Raw genomic sequence first — 19,369 nt, 5'->3', positions numbered from 1 at the left:
CGAACCTACTTTCTGTGAGGTCCTGAGTAGCTGGTAGCAGCCTTCAGTCCTATAGAATGAGCGTCCTATCAAGAGCACATCCCGTTAGTTCAGGCTGGAAGTGCCAAAGCAGCAAAAACGTTTTTTTCAAGAAAGTTTTTTTTGGTTTTTTTTTTTAAACAACTAAGTCACCAAATCCTGGGCTGTCTATCCAGAAACGGAGGGGGCTCATAATTAAGTCATCTTTTCAAATTTGAGTTCTCTGCAGCACACACCACTGCAAGGCCCTGTGAGCCCATGTTTCGGAGAGTGGTTCCACCCCCTGCGCACCCTCATCCTTCCGGCTGCAACCTCCCGGCCGCGATCGCAGTGATCACCGAGGCCCCACCTGCACCCTGACCCACCAAGACTCAGCACCTGCCTTGCAAAATAAGAACAGACCTGCGGAGGGCGGTCCCGGGAAGCTTCTGGGGAACTTTCACTAGGGTCACCTAATGAAGGACACGTAACCGTACTTCTTGGAAGAGTACTTAGCAGCACTCCCTCAGTCGTGTTTGTCAGGATCTTCATACCTGGCCTCCATCTAACTTCTCGTCCTAGCTTTTCCTTGACAGTAGTGATCGGTGGCTGCCAACACGCGGGGTCTCCTCCTTTCTCCTCCTTCCCGTCCAACCCCAGGTCCTGTACCTGTGTGGACTTGAGCCAAGCAGAGTGTCCTCCTGAGGCCTGGACCCGCCTCAAGCACAAGCGCCTGCAGCGTCCTCCCCGTCAGGCTCGGGCCGCAGTACTTTTCCCTGCTGGAGTCGGATCAACACAAGTCGGACAGGAAGCCTGTCACCTGCCCCAGTAATCGGAGGCCGCTCGATGGTGACCTGAGCGGCCGGGCGGGGCCGGAGGGCAGCCCCAGCGCTCTCTGTCCCGCAGCCGCTCTCGCCCTGCTCAGCTCAGCTCCCCCCCTTCCCCCCCACCCCACTCACCCCGGCCACCTCCCCTCTGCAGGTGCGCATCTGTGAGTCGGGGCCCAGCAAGGACGGGTCTCGTGGCCAGGAGTCAGGGGAACCCCCAGCTAGGACACCCTGGCGCCTGTCCAGGCACGACGCTCAGGACGGACATCGCTGGCAGGCGGCGGCGGGCACTGGATTCGCTTGTGCGTCCCGTCACCTCGTGGAACCAGAGCCGGTGACATGGCTGCAGCCGGGCGGGGGGTCGGGGGCAGCACCGACAGCCTGAGCCCCGCAGCCCGCACTTTACCAGGACCATCCACAGCTGGGGTTTCCTGAGCAAGGGGACCCTCCCATGGGAGCCTTGGGGCTCGGAGGGCCTCCTGGGTGGAGCTAGCGCGGGGCTGCTCCCCGCCAGGACATCCCACATCTGTCCTGCTCCTCTCACTTTCGAGCGTAAATCTTACAACCTGAGCTGTCACACTTCTGCGAAGCTCTGGGCTGTCACCGGCTCGAAATCTCAAGGTGGGTCACCTGGTTCTGCCCAGGAGTAACAGATCTTCACGTGTCCACCACTATGGACTCATTCATTTATCTCACGCACATTCATTGATCACTAAGGATGTGCCAGCTCCGGGACAGGAACCCAAGGAGCCACCAGATGGGCTCAGAGACGTTGTGGGATCCCTTCCAGGTCCCATCAGAACAGTCAGCACAGGCGAGGCCTTCCCGCCACCTTGTGGGAAGAGAACCCAATCAACTCCACCAGCTGTTCTAGGGTTCCCTCTCTGGGATGAACTTCTCCACATCTGAATTCATCATCCTGACCATAGAGGAAAAGAAGAAGAAAAAAACCAGCAAGGCATCACAGCCTGCACTGCAATCCCCATTTACCAGGGGCCGGTGTTCTTGTTTCACGTCTACGGCCACAGAGGGCTGAAATAAGCCAGCGACAAGGAGCGTGTTGTAAGCGAGGTGCTGTCTGGAGAGCAGGAGAAGATCCCCGCTGGCTGTGCACGCCTGGGTTTCCTGCAGAAGCTGCCATTTACGCTCAGTTTCAAAGGAAGAATGGCTTTGTCAGAAGGAGCATTCTTTCCAGGCCTGAGTCCATGAAGACACGGGAGGGGCTCCTGGGGTATGCTCAGAGAACCGAGTGGCTGGGCCCTCGAGGAAAATATCTACCTTATGCGTCGACATGGTTCTTGGCATGGCTGCCCAGTCTCAGAGATTACATTTATAAAGGTCCACATGCAGAAATTTAAAAATAAATTATTTTGAAGTGTGAGGTGAGAGGAGGTTTGCTTACCTATGCTACCTATGCTTATGCTTACCGATGCTTACCTATGTTACTTTTACCAAGGGAATCGGGGAAATCCAACCACATTGGAAGGGACTAAAAGGGCTGGTGAAATCATTCCACATTGAAAAGCTTGAAGCAGATGTGTTCTAGACTAGGCATCTGTGAAGACGAAGAAATTCCAGAAAAGTCCTTCTCAGTCTTGGCTCTCCCCCACTTTTGTGTTACCGTGTGATGAGGTTCCCTTCAAATGGTCATTAGACTATTGACTAACTTAGTAACAGCCTGTAGGCCTCAAACTATAAAAATGTCATGATGATGATGATGATGTCAGCGTTGGCTTCAATTCTGAGCAAGTGTAGACACACTGCTCAGACACACTTCCTGGCTACCCAGGAAGAAGTGGAGAGAGGGAACCCACGGGGGCCATGTGGTTGCAACTGATTAGCACGTGGCTACACTAGTCAGCCTCCCAGAAGGGAAGTGTGTGGCTCCTTTCAGGCAGCTGTCACAGCAGCAACGCCCTCTTCGGCCACATGGGCACTGATGAAGCTGCTGGAATTTCCCAGAAGAAGTGCTGCCACCTTCTCGAGGGAAAGAGGGTAACCATGCTCGCTTCCTCCTTCCCGAGTCCTCAAAGCGAGGGGCCTGCCTCCTCTCCAGCACTCCACGCCAGCCCGAGGACAGTGAGGGGCAGTGACAAAATAAGCTTACATCTAACCCAAAGTACATGGAAGTTTGTGTGATCTTTTCTGTTGGGCATGAACAAAAGGCAAAGAACCTGGAGGTTGGAACCCAAGTGATAGCCTTGGGCCACAGGCCACCTCTGCGATGCCTGCTTGGTGGCTTCCTATGGCTTAGCACATCGAGTCCTTGACTTCTAGTTCCAGTTCTTGAGGTCTGTCCTTGACGGCACCGAGGCCCTAAATAGGAAGGACAGTCCCTACTGTATAAAAATGCATCGTTCTGACTCCCGCCAGCAAACCTTTCCCTTTATCTGGAATTCACTTCTCTCTCATCTAAATCTATCCAAATACTCTGAATTCTTCATTCACTTAATAATCATTAAGGACCAGGGTTAAGCCCTGGGGAGGAAACGCTTAAGAAGGTATGGGACCTGCTCTCAAGGAGCAAACAGTGCACTTCTACGTTTCAAACGTAGCGCCAACTCCAGTCACTGATTAGTTGAACCCAGGCTGAATAAATAATGAGTATCAAGCATGATTAGCAATGTCTGCCACAAGTGTCGCAGGAGGGAGCGGTGGCATGCCTACCTGCCATCTTCGGGTCTAGCTTAATTTCTACCCCCTTAAAAACAATGTTCCCCCTAACATAGCCGTTTCTCCAGTGCTCAGTGATCTCATCCTCCTGCACCTTACAACTCACAACTAAGGTATATTGCATGACGTTAAGTTTGTCACACGTTAGTCTTCCTTCCACAACTAATGTATGAGCTGACGAGAGCATAGGCCAAGTGTGCATCCTCGGGCATGCAGAAGAGCTAAGCACAAATAAAATGCTCCAAAAACCCTTGTTCCACTGGCATGGGAGCAGACGCATGATCCCACCGGCAACTCTTGTCGTTCTCTTCAGTATTTTCAGTCCTGGCACCTTTGTGTCCTCAGGGTCATTTTCATAATATTACAGAATCAGACCGTACTAGAAATAAGTGAGGGCTTTAAAGTTCCAGTACTGGGATCAAAGCTCCTCCTGGATCCCAGAGGGGATTCTAATGGCTGTGGGGAAAGTTGCTGTGAGCTTTGAGTACCACAGCTGGGCCCAACCTAGCATATCACCAGGTTGATCAGTGTGGCTCTAAAAGCTGGTAAATGTGAGAAATTGCAAGCCAATCTCTTTTGGCAAGTGGCTTTATGGCCTAACCACAAATTCTGTCTCTTATTAATAAATAATGGAAAATAATTTACTGTGAAAACTGAAATTATACTACCTTCAACTTCCTAGTTCTTTAGAAGAAGGTAAGGATACCAATTACTTCCAGATCACCAAAACTAAACGTGATTAAGCCATTAAGGATGAATTTTTTTAAAAGTCCAACCCCATATTTATTGAGCCTCTAACGGATATTTAAAACTTTATTAAGCACTGCCTATGAAGTTTATAAACCCTTTGGGAGCCTGTGATTTATTTGGCCAATGGAAGAAAGGAATATGATCCAACCAACAAATAATGCAGGACAGTATAATCTAGTGATACTCCCAGGTTAATACCATGTCATTGCTACTAATAACTGAATTGATATTTAGAATTTAGTTGAGAGCCATGTTAATGCTTAAATCCCAAACCATTAGAGCTGCTAATACTCGTCATGCACTAGCAGATCAATTTCAGGGTCACTGCTATTTTTTAAACCACTGAGACCGAAATCCCTGAAGCTGTCCCTACCTGCAAAATATGTCTCAAAACATCCATTTCAGATAAATTTAGGACCCCAGAATAGTATTTTTAGCAACCATGATTTCTACAGATGTGGGCTAAGATTTATGGTTAATCTGTTTTCCAGTTCAAAGCAAAGGCACAGTTTAAAATTGGAATCTTTTAATATACCTTGATCAACCAAGATGACATAGTCCAAGTACATTCAATATGTTTTCCTCTGGCATATTCAAATTGGATTTGCTGATAAGATTTCCTTATCCCTAGTCTTTTCCTGTACAACAAAGAAATTACACAGATCATTCAGGCAAATCCTGCCCACTCTTCTATCACTCCAGCAACATTTTGAATAACCAAGATGAATCAGATGAAATCAAGTTTTTTTGTTTTGTTTGAAGCACAATTATTCTGATAACTACGTCAATGCTCCATTTCACTTTGGCTGTGAGGATAAGACTTTAAAAGACTTTTCAGCCATGAATGGCACTAAAGAAAAAAATGTGCCAGACCAAGGAAGCCAGTATTTCACCCCAAGGCTCCCCAGTCAGTCCAGTGTGGATGATGTATAATGCTTGTTATGTACACAGTCCTCGTCTAATTTAGTGAAGTATTCACATTTTATGATTTTCTCAAGTATTCACATTTCAGAAGTGTATTTGTCTACTTTAGAAGTATGCATTTTAAGATTTAAGATAAAGTGAATTCCTTTAGTGTACTTATGATATGCTTCACATACAAATCGTTAAGAATTCTATCACATTAAAATAGAGTGACACTCTGAGTGGCTGTTTAATTCCAAGATTTCTGCTCAAATGCCTTCTCCTGCCTGAATTCTCTATATAGCTCAGGAGGAAGCTGGACTGGGGTTAAAGCTGGATAGAAAATCTCTTCTGTCCTAATTCCCCAAACAATCCCAATCTCCCCCTCACAGTGTGCTGGAAGGCCTCCTGTAAAATAGCACCATATAAAATTACCCTCCTAGGTACTCTTCAGCATCTCCACAATCAACTGAGCAACCTGTAAATTTACATTCCAAAGCCCAACGGCCCAGCTACCAATAGGACCTCATCCCTCCTCAATCTTTGTCTTTCTCTTTAAACAAGAAAACCTTATGTTAACGGAGAGATTATTGAAAGAGTCCCCTTGTAAGCCCATGAATGCCACTTCACAGACTGTACAAAAAGCAGAGCTCTATGAACGGTACAATAGAGTCAACTCATCTTTTTGAAAAGCTCAGCATCAGCCTCAGAAACTTAAATTGTTCCAATTCCTAGATCTCTATTAAAACATAATGAGTCCATGTGGATGCCACTGTGAGTCCATGCACACACATATGCAAAGGCAAGTTTACTGCACAGAGGGTAGTCATGTCTAAAATCAGGACTTAACCTTGACACTAGATTAAATAATTTATTTTTTTTCAAACTATTCATTAAGATCATCTGCTCATTCTGAAGTGTTTTCTTCTCATGGACATATCTGAAGCAAGTGCCTTTCAAATAAAACACTTAAATACCAAAAGCCCACATAAAATATATCCTAGAAATTCTAATTTAGCTAAAAGCCAAATATAAATTAAATACAGAAGATCTCTTCAGATTCACAATATCTTGTTAACTGCAAAAAAAAATTAAAATTAAAAATGGGCAACTGGAAAAACGCATGCTTACTGGATAACCTAAAAAATTTGGGAATGAGTTATTGAAAAGAAGACTCTGGGCAATGAAGACACCACAAACTATACTCAGAATTACACCGTTTAACAGTACCGAGTTGTACAACACAATACACTGTAATCTATATAAATGGTGCTCCCCCCCCCCCCATGGTGCTCTGAGAGTCCCCTACACAGAATACAATGTGATTAGTGCCTGGGAGAGTTAACAAAGTGTATTTTTTTGATAATGCAAAGGCACTCTAGGATTCTTGAGTTTCTTCAAATTATTGTGAAACATCATCATTTTGGTGTATGTAAAATATCTAGATATTGAATCACTCTGTTTGGAATTCTGAGGTCTACCAGCAATTTCTTACCCTCCAATGAGCTGATCCTAAATTTGTATTTGGCATTAGCCCTTAACAGTCTAAATACACTGAAATTAGATCCTCTTTAATGTTTTAAATTACCTAAGTGGAAATACACATTTAACAGAAAAGTGATGTCCATATATTTTCCAGAGGTGGCCGGGTGTTAGATCTAGTGCCTCCCTAGCAGAAGTTTCTATAGTACATTGGCTAAGTCTTTAAGTAAACTAGCTACAAAGATCAGCAAAGTAATGCCAGTTTCAATCAAGAAAAGAAAAGAACTTCATTTTGCCAAAAAGGAGAAAAGGAGACAGAAGATGCCACTAATAACAGTTTTGTAAAGAATAAAATGGAAACTAAAAAGAAAAAAAAAAAACTAACGTACGCAAAGACTTTTAGCTCAGGCCTCCCAGAATAAGCGAATTGCTAGAAAGTTACTTGGAATCACCCACAGACAATAACTGTCGGTGGTTTCATTTCAGGCAATGGGCTTGTGCCAAAAGGGACTGACATCTTGATGAAAGGATCACCAAAAAGTTGTAAGAATTTTTTCCATGAGTAAAAATCCTTCCAAGAGCAACACACTGTGATTTCTCATTCTGCCACCATACATAAAGGACAACTGTTAGAAATTAACAACATGTAATAATAATTTAGATTTACTCTTCTGCATTCAAATCATTCCAACTTTCATTCTCGGCTTTGGCACACACGCTGGCCTTTCACGAAGCTCATTCTGCTCACTAATACAGAAACATGATATTTACTCCCCGAGCCTGACCTATAGGGCTGGTTTTGGCAGGGTCAGCGGTCGAATTTACATTTAACCAAACTGGTCACCTGACATATAACAACATGCATGAACCTCCGTGGTCTACCCACGGTGATACAGAGGGGAAGCTTCTAGATAAACATCTACAAGACAAGCTGATGTGGCCAGTCTCCGTTTAAAAAAAAAAAAAATGAAAGAAAAAAAAAGAAAAAAGAAACAAAAATACGTTGTGGCAGTTCACTTTATTACCATCCCAGCACTCTATGACAACGGCCAGTTAGAAACTTACTATGAAGTTAGGAACCATCTGCACAAAATGCACTCAGCAGTTTAATTTGCTGTTCATCCCTTTTGCCCTTCCACATCAAGTTCCTTAATTTGGCCACTATGCTCTAAGGTAGAGCAAGAGCTATTTTACTTGAGGCTTTGACACCCACCTGTTGAACTGACAGGTGAGGCAGACTCACAAAATAAAGAGCTTACTTGTTAATAGGATTCAAACTGAACTCATGTAATTGCTCTGATTCATTCTTCTCCTTGGAAGCCTATACTTGGGTTGTTCTCAAAGAAAACACCAAGTATATCAGATTCAATTTTGATTCACTAAATTCCACCCTCGTTTGAAAAAAAAAAAACTAAAACTAAATTTGGAAATCACACATTCTAAGCGACAAAGAGGTGTCTGAGAGAGTATAAACATCTGCAGTAGGACACGCTGTTCTTAGCTGAAAAGTTACAGGGCATCTCTATTAGTTTTTGCAGTCCAGCCTTATTTGCAAGGAGGAAATTTTTCATGGAAGATTGATATGCTTAGTCAGCGGTTTCTAATGTGCATTTCATCCCTTTTGCTCTTTAATCAGTCATCACACACGGAACTGCCCTCTCTGTGGATTGCAGGGCTTGTCCAAAATAGTCACGCTTTCCTTTACAGGTAGCATGCTTGACTTCTGAAACTGAGCAGATGCCTCTCAGAAGTGATGAATCCACAAAAAGTATCAATGCTAATATTATTTGAGATACAACAGACAGACTACATGAATAGCAAACCCCATGCTCTTCATATATATTGCTCTTAAGGACGGCAGACACTATGGCCTCTGGGCCAGTGGGACACAGTCTCCTGCTGGGAGGCCACATCCTAGCTCTCTCCAGGCTGGGACCATTGCTTTGTTTGAGCCCTGCTGCTGCCACCTCTTCCGTGCGTGTCACAACACATCACTCTCCTTAAAGAACAGAATGGTTTTTGCTGCTCAAGTTAAGTAAATCTTCATTTCTGGAAGAGGAATTTCAGTTTTCTATTCGAAATGACTGCAAATCAAAAGACTGGATTCACCACATCCAGTTCCTAGGAACTGCTATTCTGCAAGGCTCCACATGCCGGAGAGAGACCCTTTTAAAGGTCAAATGTGGTAGGAACAATAAGGGGTTGAGGCAGGATGAAGGCGGGTGGTTGATATTTATAAGAAATAAAGACAGACAAGAATCTACTGAGAATCTCCTCTGTTGACCCATTCTTACCATTTTGAGAATCGTAACAGTCTTGGCCTTGCACCCTCCCTCTCTTCAGTCCAGGGAGACCAACCTGCAAAATATGTTTAAATACAGTAGACAAATGGCCTCACCACAGGTCAGCAAATGAAAAAAGCCTGTTCAGGGATTACAGACAAAGAATCATTTTCTGTGGTTAAGATAAGTTACATGCAAATTACTGTAGCCCCTGGGGCTTCTGCGAGGGCTTTCCAGGGGTCTGTGGGCTTCCACTGGGGACAAAGGAATCCCCGCACCCGCTCTGCAGAGTCCTGGGCTATTCTTAGCAGTTGGTTCATCTTTAAATTGAAGGAGTTCAGAAGGTTTAGCAACTTAAAAGTAGAACCACGCGATAAAAATAGATTGTTTTCTGGCTGCTCTTTGTTTCCAGACATACTACTGGCAGTATATTTGCAATCAAGACAGCAGAGCAGGAATCAGCCTTCCACCGTGTAGTGTAATGCCTCGGAGTGGATATTTTTGGAAATGGCACTGCATTACATAACCTTCCGTGTTTTTTTTTCTTAAAAAAAAAAAAAAACTACACTGGGGGGGAAAAAGTCAGGAATATACACCATTATGCCCTTCTCTCTATACCAAACAACACTAATGCATACACTGCAGTGATTTCCCTCTCAGCTTGTGTATCAGCAGAACGCGGTTCTTTTGTTAACATAAGTTATGACAAAAATTAAGATGAATGGAGAAACTAAAAGTTCTCCAACAGGGTACCATAAGCTCTTAGAGTTTTCCTATAATGTTATTATAGATACACAGAAATGTAAATCAGATTATTATCAACACCGAGCAAAAGGCAGTCATTTATTTTTAAGCCCGCCCTCCCCCAAAGTTCCACTGCTTTTATGAGAAAATGCAGAAAAAGTGTTGCAAGATCGAATGCCTGAGAAGACCCTTGGCGGCAGCGCGGCGGAGAGTAATAAAGTGTACAGATGGAGGGACACAAATTCATTTAATAAAGGGGGTGGGGGGTGCATGCACCAAAGTGCATCTAATGCAAAGAAGCAAAAACAGTTCCTAACAATGCTTTATGAGCAAGAAGAATAAAAATCACCCACACCAACAAGCAAAAAACCCCACCCCTTCCCCAAAGAATTCTCCCTCTTAAGAAACTTGTGCATTAAAGAAAGAAAGAAAAAAAAAAAGCCCAAGTTAAATTCCAGCCTTAATGCAGCAGGACCAAAATACCAGAATTTCTTCAAGGCACACGCTTCAGCTCTTTAAAATTGAGAGGGAAGCAGCATGAACTGTGCAGGCTTGGAGGGTCCAGCTAAGAGCAACGGCAAGAAACCGACACAAAAGAGAAAGCAGCGCTCCCGGCCGGCGGTGGGGGAGGACGTACTTACAGACAAAGCCCGCTCCGGTCACTGTCTCCTCTCTACACCTGAAACACAAATGTGGATGAAAAAGGGCATCATGCTAGAAAGACGGCGGGGGGAGGGGGAGGGGAGGGGGAGGGGGCGGGGAGGGGAGGGGAGGGGCGGAGGGAGAGGCGAGGGGAGGGGAGGGAGACAAAACCCAAACCGGCTCCACTTCCAAGAAGTGCGGCCGTGGAAAGAGGAGGGGGGAGGGTCTCCCTGCCTCGCGCTCTCCCGGAGCGTGTGTCTCCTCTCGGAGTCTCTCCCTCCCTTCCCCTCCCCCCTCCCCCCTCCCTCCTCCCTCCGCCGCCGCCGCCAGGGTGCCGGTGAACAATGAGCTAATTCTGTGGGGCGGGCGCGGCGCCAGCAAGAGCCTCCAGCCACGGTGTGGCCGCGGGGCCAGACTGCTTACTCGGCGGGAACCGGCGGCGCGCACCCCGCCCCCCGCGCCCCGCGCCCCGCGCCCCCCGCCGCCCCCACTGCGCCCGCCGCTCGGGGGGACCCGGGGCCCGCACCGCCGCCCCGCCCCGCCCCGGGCGCACCCCGGCCCCGCCTCTCCCGCCCCCGCGGGCTTCTCCGCCTCGACGTGCGGTGGCTTTGCAGACAAATAAGGAGGCGGAGCGGGCGGTTTGGGGGCGCGCCAGGCGGGAGGGCGGCCCGGGCGCTGCTCGGCCCGCCGGGCGGGGACAGGCGGCGGCCCTACTGTAACCATAAACCTGCGGCGGAGGGCATCTGAGGGAACGGGGCCGCCGGGCGCAGCCGCCTCCCCGGGCAGGAGCCCGTCCCGAGCGCGGCGGGAGGAGGTGCAGCGCCGCCGAGCCGCCGAGCCGCCGAGCCGCAACCTGCACGTCAGGAGCGGCCGCCGAGCAGCAACCGATGCGCAAAGAGCCGCCGCCGAGCTGCAACCGACACAGAGCGGCCGCCGAGCAGCAACCAACGCGCAAGGAGCGGCCGCCGAGCAGCAACCGACACACAAAGAGCAGCGCTGCTCGCGTTTGCGCACGGCCCGGGCCAGCCCGCAGCCCCGCCGGGTCGCGCCCCCGCCCGCGGGAAGCCCGGGGTCCCGAGAACCCGAAGGCCCCTGGAGGCCGCGTGCCTGCGCGCACACGCTTGTGCACACACGCGGGCACACAGCCACACGCGCGCGTGGACAGGCCAGAGCTGCGCCCTGGTGTGAACGGCCCGAGACACACTCCCCTCTTGCTCCCTTTTCCTTGAAGGATTTAGCCCGGTCACCCTGCTCTTTGCTCTACTGAGATTACTACTTTTTAAAATGGGAGATTGCTTTTTTAAAAAGTGCTTTGCATGTCTGATTTTTTTTTCCCCCAAATTGTTCCTATTTGAAATCTGACTGTCTTCATAGTAATGTAACGGCTCCAAATTTTGCTACCACTTGGTTTTGTTGCCAACAAAACAGGATATCATTTTATGGTAAATGTGAGATGTTAGAGAAGATTATTTCCTAATTAAATTGCTTGGCCAAGAAGAAAGATATAAAAGATCATAACCTCCTCTAAATTTACATTCACATTTTACTGAAAGCGGTATTTTGCCATCACAACAGTCAGAAAAGACGTTGGGGTTACGCAGTAGGGAGAATTGACAAAAACGTCTATAAATGGTCTGATTTTTTACATTTAAGGTTTTTTTGGTTCAGAAATAGCAAACCTTAAAAAGCAATATTTTACACTCTTAATTCTGAACAATAAATTATCTGTAAACTTGTTGCCAGGACTGTAGATCTTTCACACTACGAAAGCCACTACAGCGGCAATACTTACAAAACTGTCAGTGGATGTGATGTTTAAGGGACCAGCTAGGGGCTGCCCTGAATTAATCTAAAGCATCCCATTTTTTCTGCAAAATAACTGACTTTGGAGCCATTACTAGGAACAAAGGGAAGACACAAAACTCCTCTAACTTCCTGAATGCCTTCAGGGCCAGTGTTCACCTGCCAGGGACATGGTCTGGGGAGTGGGTTGGGTGGTGGGAGAGGGCTGCTTCTATAGGCCTGAAGCCCCAGCAGGCTGATGAAGGGCATCTCAACATTGAGACCTTTGACCTCAGAGTCAAGCTCAGTAATTCAAGAAGGCACCACATCAATCACAAATCTGTCCCGGAAAGGTGTGTTCAAAAGCTATTTCTACAAGAACACATATGCATGCCTGCCGACTTCAGTATTTATACAAAACTTCCCTAAAATGTCCTTTAAAAACACAGGGAGATTGGGGATTTATTAGATGTTAATTTTTCTTCCCTGGACCACAAACGTCCAGGTGACCTAGCTTTTTGTTGTTGTTGCTGTTGTTTCAAAGAAATAATAAAGAATAAGAAATAAGAATAAGGTCAGAAGCATAGTCTATTTGCTGTGTTCCAGAATATGGTTACAACCCAACTATGGAAGGAACCTTCCTGAGTCCTGGGTAGAGAAGACTGTGCTAATCATTAGGGTCATAAAGGAACCCTCACCCCACCTGCTCACTGGGGAAATGTAGTGACAGCTGTCTCACAGTGCTCCTGGCTCCTGGCTACCACACCTGCAGTGTGTATGGTGGCCCCACTGGCCTGAAATACCTTCCTAATCATGGTACCCCCTCCCCATTACCGGATAAATCATTACACACAAATCTTACCACAATATGACCACCATCCAACTTTCTAGCTTTATCATTGGATTCTTCGATTCTTCTCCTGTCATAGAATAATAGCCCTTCGATTCAGTCTGATGGCTTACCTAGGGCACGTGTGTATCCCTAGACCATTCAGGAAGCAAAGTCACGTAAACACTGACTTAAAACACAGTGTCTCCACCTCGGGGCTACTGACTTCTGGCACTGAATAACTTTTTTTTTTTTAATTTTTATTTATTTATGATAGTCACACAGAGAGAGAGAGAGAGGCAGAGACATAGGCAGAGGGAGAAGCAGGCTCCATGCACCGGGAGCCCGACGTGGGATTCGATCCCGGGTCTCCAGGATCGCGCCCTGGGCCAAAGGCAGGTGCTAAACCGCTGCGCCACCCAGGGATCCTACTGAATAACTTTTTGATGGGGCCAAGGGATGGGGTGGAAGACGGTAGATGTCCTGTTCCTTGTAGGATGTTTAGTGACATCTCTGGCATCTACTGACTGGATGCTGGTAGCAAACCCTGGTTGTGTGACAACCAAATGTCTGTCCGGACATTGTCAGATGTTCCTCAAAGGGGCAGAGTTGTCCCTACTTGAGAACCACTATCTTAAACAGTCCGCTCCATCTGCTGAAATGGGAGAGGGGGCCTCCCCCAAGGCACGTGGTCGGTGTGCAGGAGGGAGGGGGACCTGAACAAAAGCAAGGTTTTCTTAGGAAAGAAGAAAAAGAAGTAGGTACTGTCCTTATCTTCGTGGAATCTACAGTCTGGGCTGAGGGGGTGGAGAAACCACCAGAGCCAAAGCCACAGCGCAGCACCATGCAATGAGGATGATTTCAGAGCTCTGCAAAGGGCACACTGTGAGCCCAGAGGCTCTTCCTGCATCAGACCAGGGATTCAAAGAAGGTTTTCTAAAGGAGGTGATGCTTAAACTCAATTTCTCAAGAATGAATAAAAGCTGGCAAACTGAAGAAGGGGGAATAGGACATTCTGGGTAGAGGCAGGGATAAATCACAAGCCAAGGAATTTGGGCGGTGACTGGTGACAGCCAGGTGATATAGGAATCTTGGGTCAGAGGCTGCCCCTCATGTTCTGGCCCTCCATGGATGCCAAAGGATAGTCCTTCCCAAGAGTTGATCATAATGAAGGTATCTTTAAAAAAAAAAAAAGATTTTATTTATTCATGAGAGACACAGAGAGAGGCAGAGACACAGGCAGAGGGAGAAGCAGGCTCCATGCAGGGAGCCTGATGTGGGACTCGGGGCTTGATCCTGGGACTCTAGGATTATGCCCTCAGCTGAAGGCAGGCGCTAAGCCGCTGAGCCAACCATTGATCCCCGAGGGTATCCTTTAGACACAGTTTTCCCTCAACCTCCCTTAAGTATTTCATTCTCAAATATATCTTCATATATTCAGATGTGTCTCAAATATATACTCTTGCAATTTTCTTTGTGGTCTGTGTCATTCATGGCTTGGGGTCACAAGTTCTAGGAGTTTGAGTTCCAGGCAGAAAGCTGTATGTGAAAGTGGTCAGAGCCAGCTCTGTGTGACCCTGGAAAACTCATTTAACCGTGTAGTATGGGTTTCTTCACCGTTCCTCTGGGACTATACCACAGGCCCGGAGAGCTGGCTCCTGTGAAACTGCATACTCTGTTTGGGTGACACGTGCGGCCACCGTAGGCATACGTGTAGCTTTATAAAACAAAACCTGTACAGCATTTTTTCTCTGAGCCTCATCCCTAGTCCCTTTCTTCTCCACCTCAGTGATGCATGGTTGGCTCCCCACAAGTGACTCTTGGACCTTTTCCCTTGCTTTTCCTGCCAGAATGTCCCTTCCCTTTCTTCAATGTATTTCTTGCTCCTTTTTCATAATGTAGGTGATGAATCACTTCTTTTAGGAAACTTGCTTTGAACTTCTGGCCTGATTTGAAGTCCTTGTGCTCAGGGGTCATCACTGTCCTTATCACACTGCTGTAACTTTGGCCTGATTTTTCTGTTGTTACCACCAGACTGTAAGTTCCAGAAAGGAACAGACTGTAGTAGACATTTCTGGTTACTTGCCTAACACCCGTTGTCTCTTCCCTCCTCCTCTTTCTTAATGAAACCCTGATTTGTGCTAGTCTCCATCCTTCCCCCCAAACAACCCCTAAATTCCAGGGAAGGTGATTCCGAAGAGTAGATACCATTTATTTTAGCCCATCAGTGTATTAAATTGTTTGGCTATAATAATGGGCTAGAGATGAGCATGTGATCTATGTTCAACCAATCATACTGAAAGGAAAGAATTATATTGCAAGCTTGAGCCAAGAAATTTAAATTCCATGCAATATACAGCTATTGAAGAAATGTGATCTGAAAGTGACATGAACAGATTTTTTTTTCCCCTAGAAAGATTATTATTAGAGCAATTCAGAGGATGTATTTGGGTCAGGAGAAGGGGAAGAGCTGAAGAGATGAGATCAATTAGGAGACTATTAGTAATCCAGACGCAGAATCATGAATGGCTCCTGGGAAAGGAAAGGAGGAAAAGAATTGAGTTACATTATGGAGTTAGAATTGCAGGAGTCCTTGGGGGCTTGATAGAGAACTAGAGGTTAGCTGGAGAACAGTCTAGGATGATCCCAGATTTCTGGCATTGTGACTGCTTAGGTGATCATGCCCCTTCCTAAAACAGAAAATATGGCAAGAGGAGTGGATTTGGGAGGAGAAGGGAGCAATGATGAGTTCAGCATCATGCCTGGTGAGTGTAGAGGCTGTACAGTCAGTGTTCCAACAGCAAGACTTGTGTAAGTCTCTTATCACCACCTCCCTCTTCCTCATGCTTCCTTCCTAAGATGGGCTGACTTGTGTCCCTTCCAAAATTTGTATGTTGAAGCCCTAACCCCCAGTACCTCAGAATGTGACTGTGTTTGGAGATAGGGACTTTAAATAGGTAACTGAGAGAAAATGAAGTTGTGAGAGTGGATCCTAATCCAATGTGACTTGTGACCCTGTAAAAAGTGATTAGGACACAGCCACACATGGGGATGCCCATGTGAAGACTCAGGGAGAAGAAGATGGCCATCTACCTGTTTCTTTGTCTCAAAAGACACCAACCCTGCTGACACCTTGGTCTCTAGAACGGGGGCAAAATAAATCCATGTCATTTAAGCCATGCAGGCTGTAGTACTTTGTTATGGCAGCCTCGTAAACTGATGCACCTTCCTTGCACCAAACACCCAAAAGGATAGAAGGTTTGTAGTATTTTGATTTGATGTGAGTTTTGGGATACTGTAAAATGGAAAGTCCAAGGAAAACCTTGAAGCTAAAGAAGTCATACATTCTCCAAGGGCAAGGCTCTGTCCAAATCTAGAAAGTCACGTTAAATATGTATATGAAAGTTGCATTTGTGTAGGCTCATCTGAAATTCGGGTCCATGGTTCTCAGATGGTATTCCAAGACACATAAAGAAACCTATTTACAATTTCAACCCCATCTCCTTGCAAGTTTCCAGCTGTATTTACACAGCTGGTGGAGGCAGCACAGATGAGAAGGATTCTCCACTTCACCACTTAGAACACACTGAGAATAAGTCCAGAAAATGCCTTCCTATGTGAGAATTCAGTAAATCTCAGGAAGGAACACAAAGCTTTGAGAAGTGAGCCACTGATGTTGGGGACATTGGCAATGAAGGGAGGAAAAATAAGTGTAAATTTGGCAAAATGTGAACTATGAACGTAAAGGTGAATCCAGGATGACTTATAACCTATGTCAGTCTATAAAATGTAATGATGAACACAGCATTTAAAAGATAAAGGGGGAAAGGGATCCCTGGGTGGCGCAGCGGTTTGGCGCCTGCCTTTGGCCCAGGGCACGATCCTGGAGACCCGGGATCGAATCCCATGTCGGGCTCCCGGTGCATGGAGCCTGCTTCTCCTCCCTCTGCCTGTGTCTCTGCCTCTCTCTCTCTCTCTGTGACTATCATAAATAAAATAAAATTAAAAAAAAAAAAAAAGATAAAGGGGGAAAAAAAGGAAAAAAGAAAAGATAAAGGATAGGAGATCCCTGGATGGCTCAGCAGCCTGCCTTTGGCCCAGGGCGTGATCCTGGAGATCCAGGATCGAGTCCCATGTCAGGCTCCCTGCATGGAGCCTGCTTCTCCCTCTGTGTCTCTTTCTCTCTCTCTCTCTCTGTGCGTCTCTCATGAATAAATAAATAAAATCTTTTTTTAAAAAAAGATAAAGGACAAATGTAAGAAGAGATGAGGAACTTTTGAAAATCACAGTGCCCTCAGTCTTGTATTTTGTCCAACATCTGGAAATAATTGGAAATCCCTGGAAAAGTCAAGTTAGCCCTCCTAGAGGTGAAGAACACAGAAACAAAGAGATAAATGGAAGGAATGTCTCAAAGGAAGATTTATCCTGATTATTCTATCACACAAAACAGACCATATGAAACACATTTAAAAATTAGCCTTCTGTTTGCCTTGAAAGTTATCTGAAGAGTGAGGCAAAACTTTAAAAATAATGCTGGTGGTTAGTGCTGTTCCAAAACAAGTAAAAGGAAATTATTTTAAAATCCCATTGTGTGTGTACCCGTGTATGTGTGTGTCAGCTAATTACTCTTAACAAAGAATGGTTTTTTCCACGGGAAATTCTGAACTTTAAAGTCGACTAAAGTCATCAGGGGTGTCCTCCACGACTCGAGAGAGCCGCAGAAGCGTGCCCTAGAGACGCACACACTCCACACCACCATGTGGATCGCGGGTAGCGCTTGTCCCTTCACCTGCGGGAGGAATAACAGAAAACGTCCCGGGCTTTCAACATCCGCTGCGCTGGGTCGTGGTCACGGGGCTCTGTGCACACCACTTGGAGGTTAACTCAGGAAGTAACTCAGGTGAACTCACCTTGAGAGCCGAGCGAGGTCCTGTCCGGTCTGGGAGCCTCTGCGGACCTCAGGCCGGCCTGGAGGCCTGGTGCCCGGGGCCCAGCTGGGAGCACCTTCCCCCCAGCACCGGGGATGGGAGGAGGGGCTGACCGAACGGAAACAGGCCGCTGGCAAGGACTCTTCACCTTTAGGATGAGCTTCTTCTTTGCAAAATTTGGCGTGACTTCCCTCTTCTCCTTGTGGGGCTGCCCAAGGAGGCCAGCCGCGGCCAGAAGTTTCCGATGCCACCTTCCCCTGGAGTCCAGAGAAATACAAATGTAAAGGGTAATGAAGGGGCTTGGGTTTAACTATCGCACGCGTGTGTTGTACTTTTTAAACACACACACACACACACACATATAAATAAATGTATATATTTACAATGGGGAAACAGGTAGACAAACCAGGGGAGCCACTTAGGATCCCAGCTCAGCCCGAACCCAGCTTAGACCATCTAAATCACGACCAGACTGCACTGCTCTTGCCCAGCGCACTGCACTTATCCCTGAAGACAGCGCCTGAAGCAAGCATCGCCCGTGGGCAGGCTGTGGGCTCACAGAGCGCTCCCACCCACTCGGGCACCCACATGGCCTGAGCCACCCCCGGGCACGGAGAGCCCGTCCTGCCGGCGCCCAGGACGGTGGCATCGCTGGAGCCGCGGCGAGGCCTAGACACACCCAGAGCCAGGGACAGGCCGCTCCTGCCCCGACCTCGCCCGGCCCTGGCCCTGGCCCTGGCCCTGGCCCTACTCTTCTCTGACTTCCTCCCACCCCGCGTCCTTCTACCCCACAAATTCCGACGGATGCGGAGGCGAGATGGTCCTCAGAGGGCAGTTTGTGAAGACGGCGCCGCTGCTTTCCCCAACCAGCCTGCAGCCTCGGGGGACCCATTTATTTTACAAACGGTTTCGAGGGACACCCTGTGCCAGTTCCTCCACCAAACGGGCAGCAACGGAGGGGAACGCCTCCCCAAGCCCCGTTCTCCTCCCCTGCCCACGCCTGTTTGCACGCGGGTCACTGCAGTTCCTTACACGCACACACGGCTCACGGTCAGGTTCACCTGGGCCTTGGCCTCGGATGTCACCCTTTTGTCCTAAAGGAGACACCTTGTTGGGGTTGGAAACCGTGTCCCCACCGTATCTTCACAAGAGCTTAGTTTTGTCTTTGTTGATCCTGAGACATGATGATACAACAGTGGGAGTGTGACCCCTGACCAGGAGGGCTCACGCGACGTCCGGAGGTGTGCCCCTTAACAAGCTGACACCGGACACTTCCAAGAATAATTGCCAGGTTTCCATTTGCACGGACTTGCCTCATTGTGCACCGGGAGGTCAGAGCCCAAAGCACTGGCTGCAGCCCCTCGCCGTGCTGTGCCCAGCTGGCAGGGAAACAGCCTCAGCCCCTCGAGGGACAAGGCCGGGCGGGCCACCGAGAACACGAGTGGCCAGGGCTCTTACCGCCGCCTCCGGCCCAGTCCCCGGCACACACCTGAAGGCCGCGGCCTTCCTGCCTCCCCCTCCTCTAACCCC

At 47.5% G+C, this 19,369-nt stretch overlaps 1 protein-coding gene across 1 annotated transcript in view; it reads right to left on the bottom strand.

Moving 5' to 3' along the window:
• Positions 1-10,743, bottom strand: part of LOC121489526 (neuronal regeneration related protein) — a 28,204-nt gene extending 17,461 nt beyond the window's left edge. The window contains exons 1-3 of the mRNA XM_041752653.1: positions 10,724-10,743; positions 10,300-10,337; positions 8,927-8,990 (exon numbers count right to left, since the gene is read on the bottom strand). Of these exons, the coding sequence (XP_041608587.1) occupies positions 8,927-8,929 (3 nt within the window). The 5' untranslated portion in view covers positions 8,930-8,990; positions 10,300-10,337; positions 10,724-10,743. The remainder of the gene's footprint in view (positions 1-8,926; positions 8,991-10,299; positions 10,338-10,723) is intronic.
• Between the last annotated feature and the right edge of the window lie 8,626 nt (positions 10,744-19,369).

This window comes from Vulpes lagopus, chromosome 4 (assembly GCF_018345385.1).
Source record: "Vulpes lagopus strain Blue_001 chromosome 4, ASM1834538v1, whole genome shotgun sequence".
NCBI classification, from domain to species: domain Eukaryota; kingdom Metazoa; phylum Chordata; class Mammalia; order Carnivora; family Canidae; genus Vulpes; species Vulpes lagopus.
The sequence above is the reverse complement of the archived record's forward strand: the minus strand, read 5'-3'. Positions and strand labels throughout refer to the sequence as shown.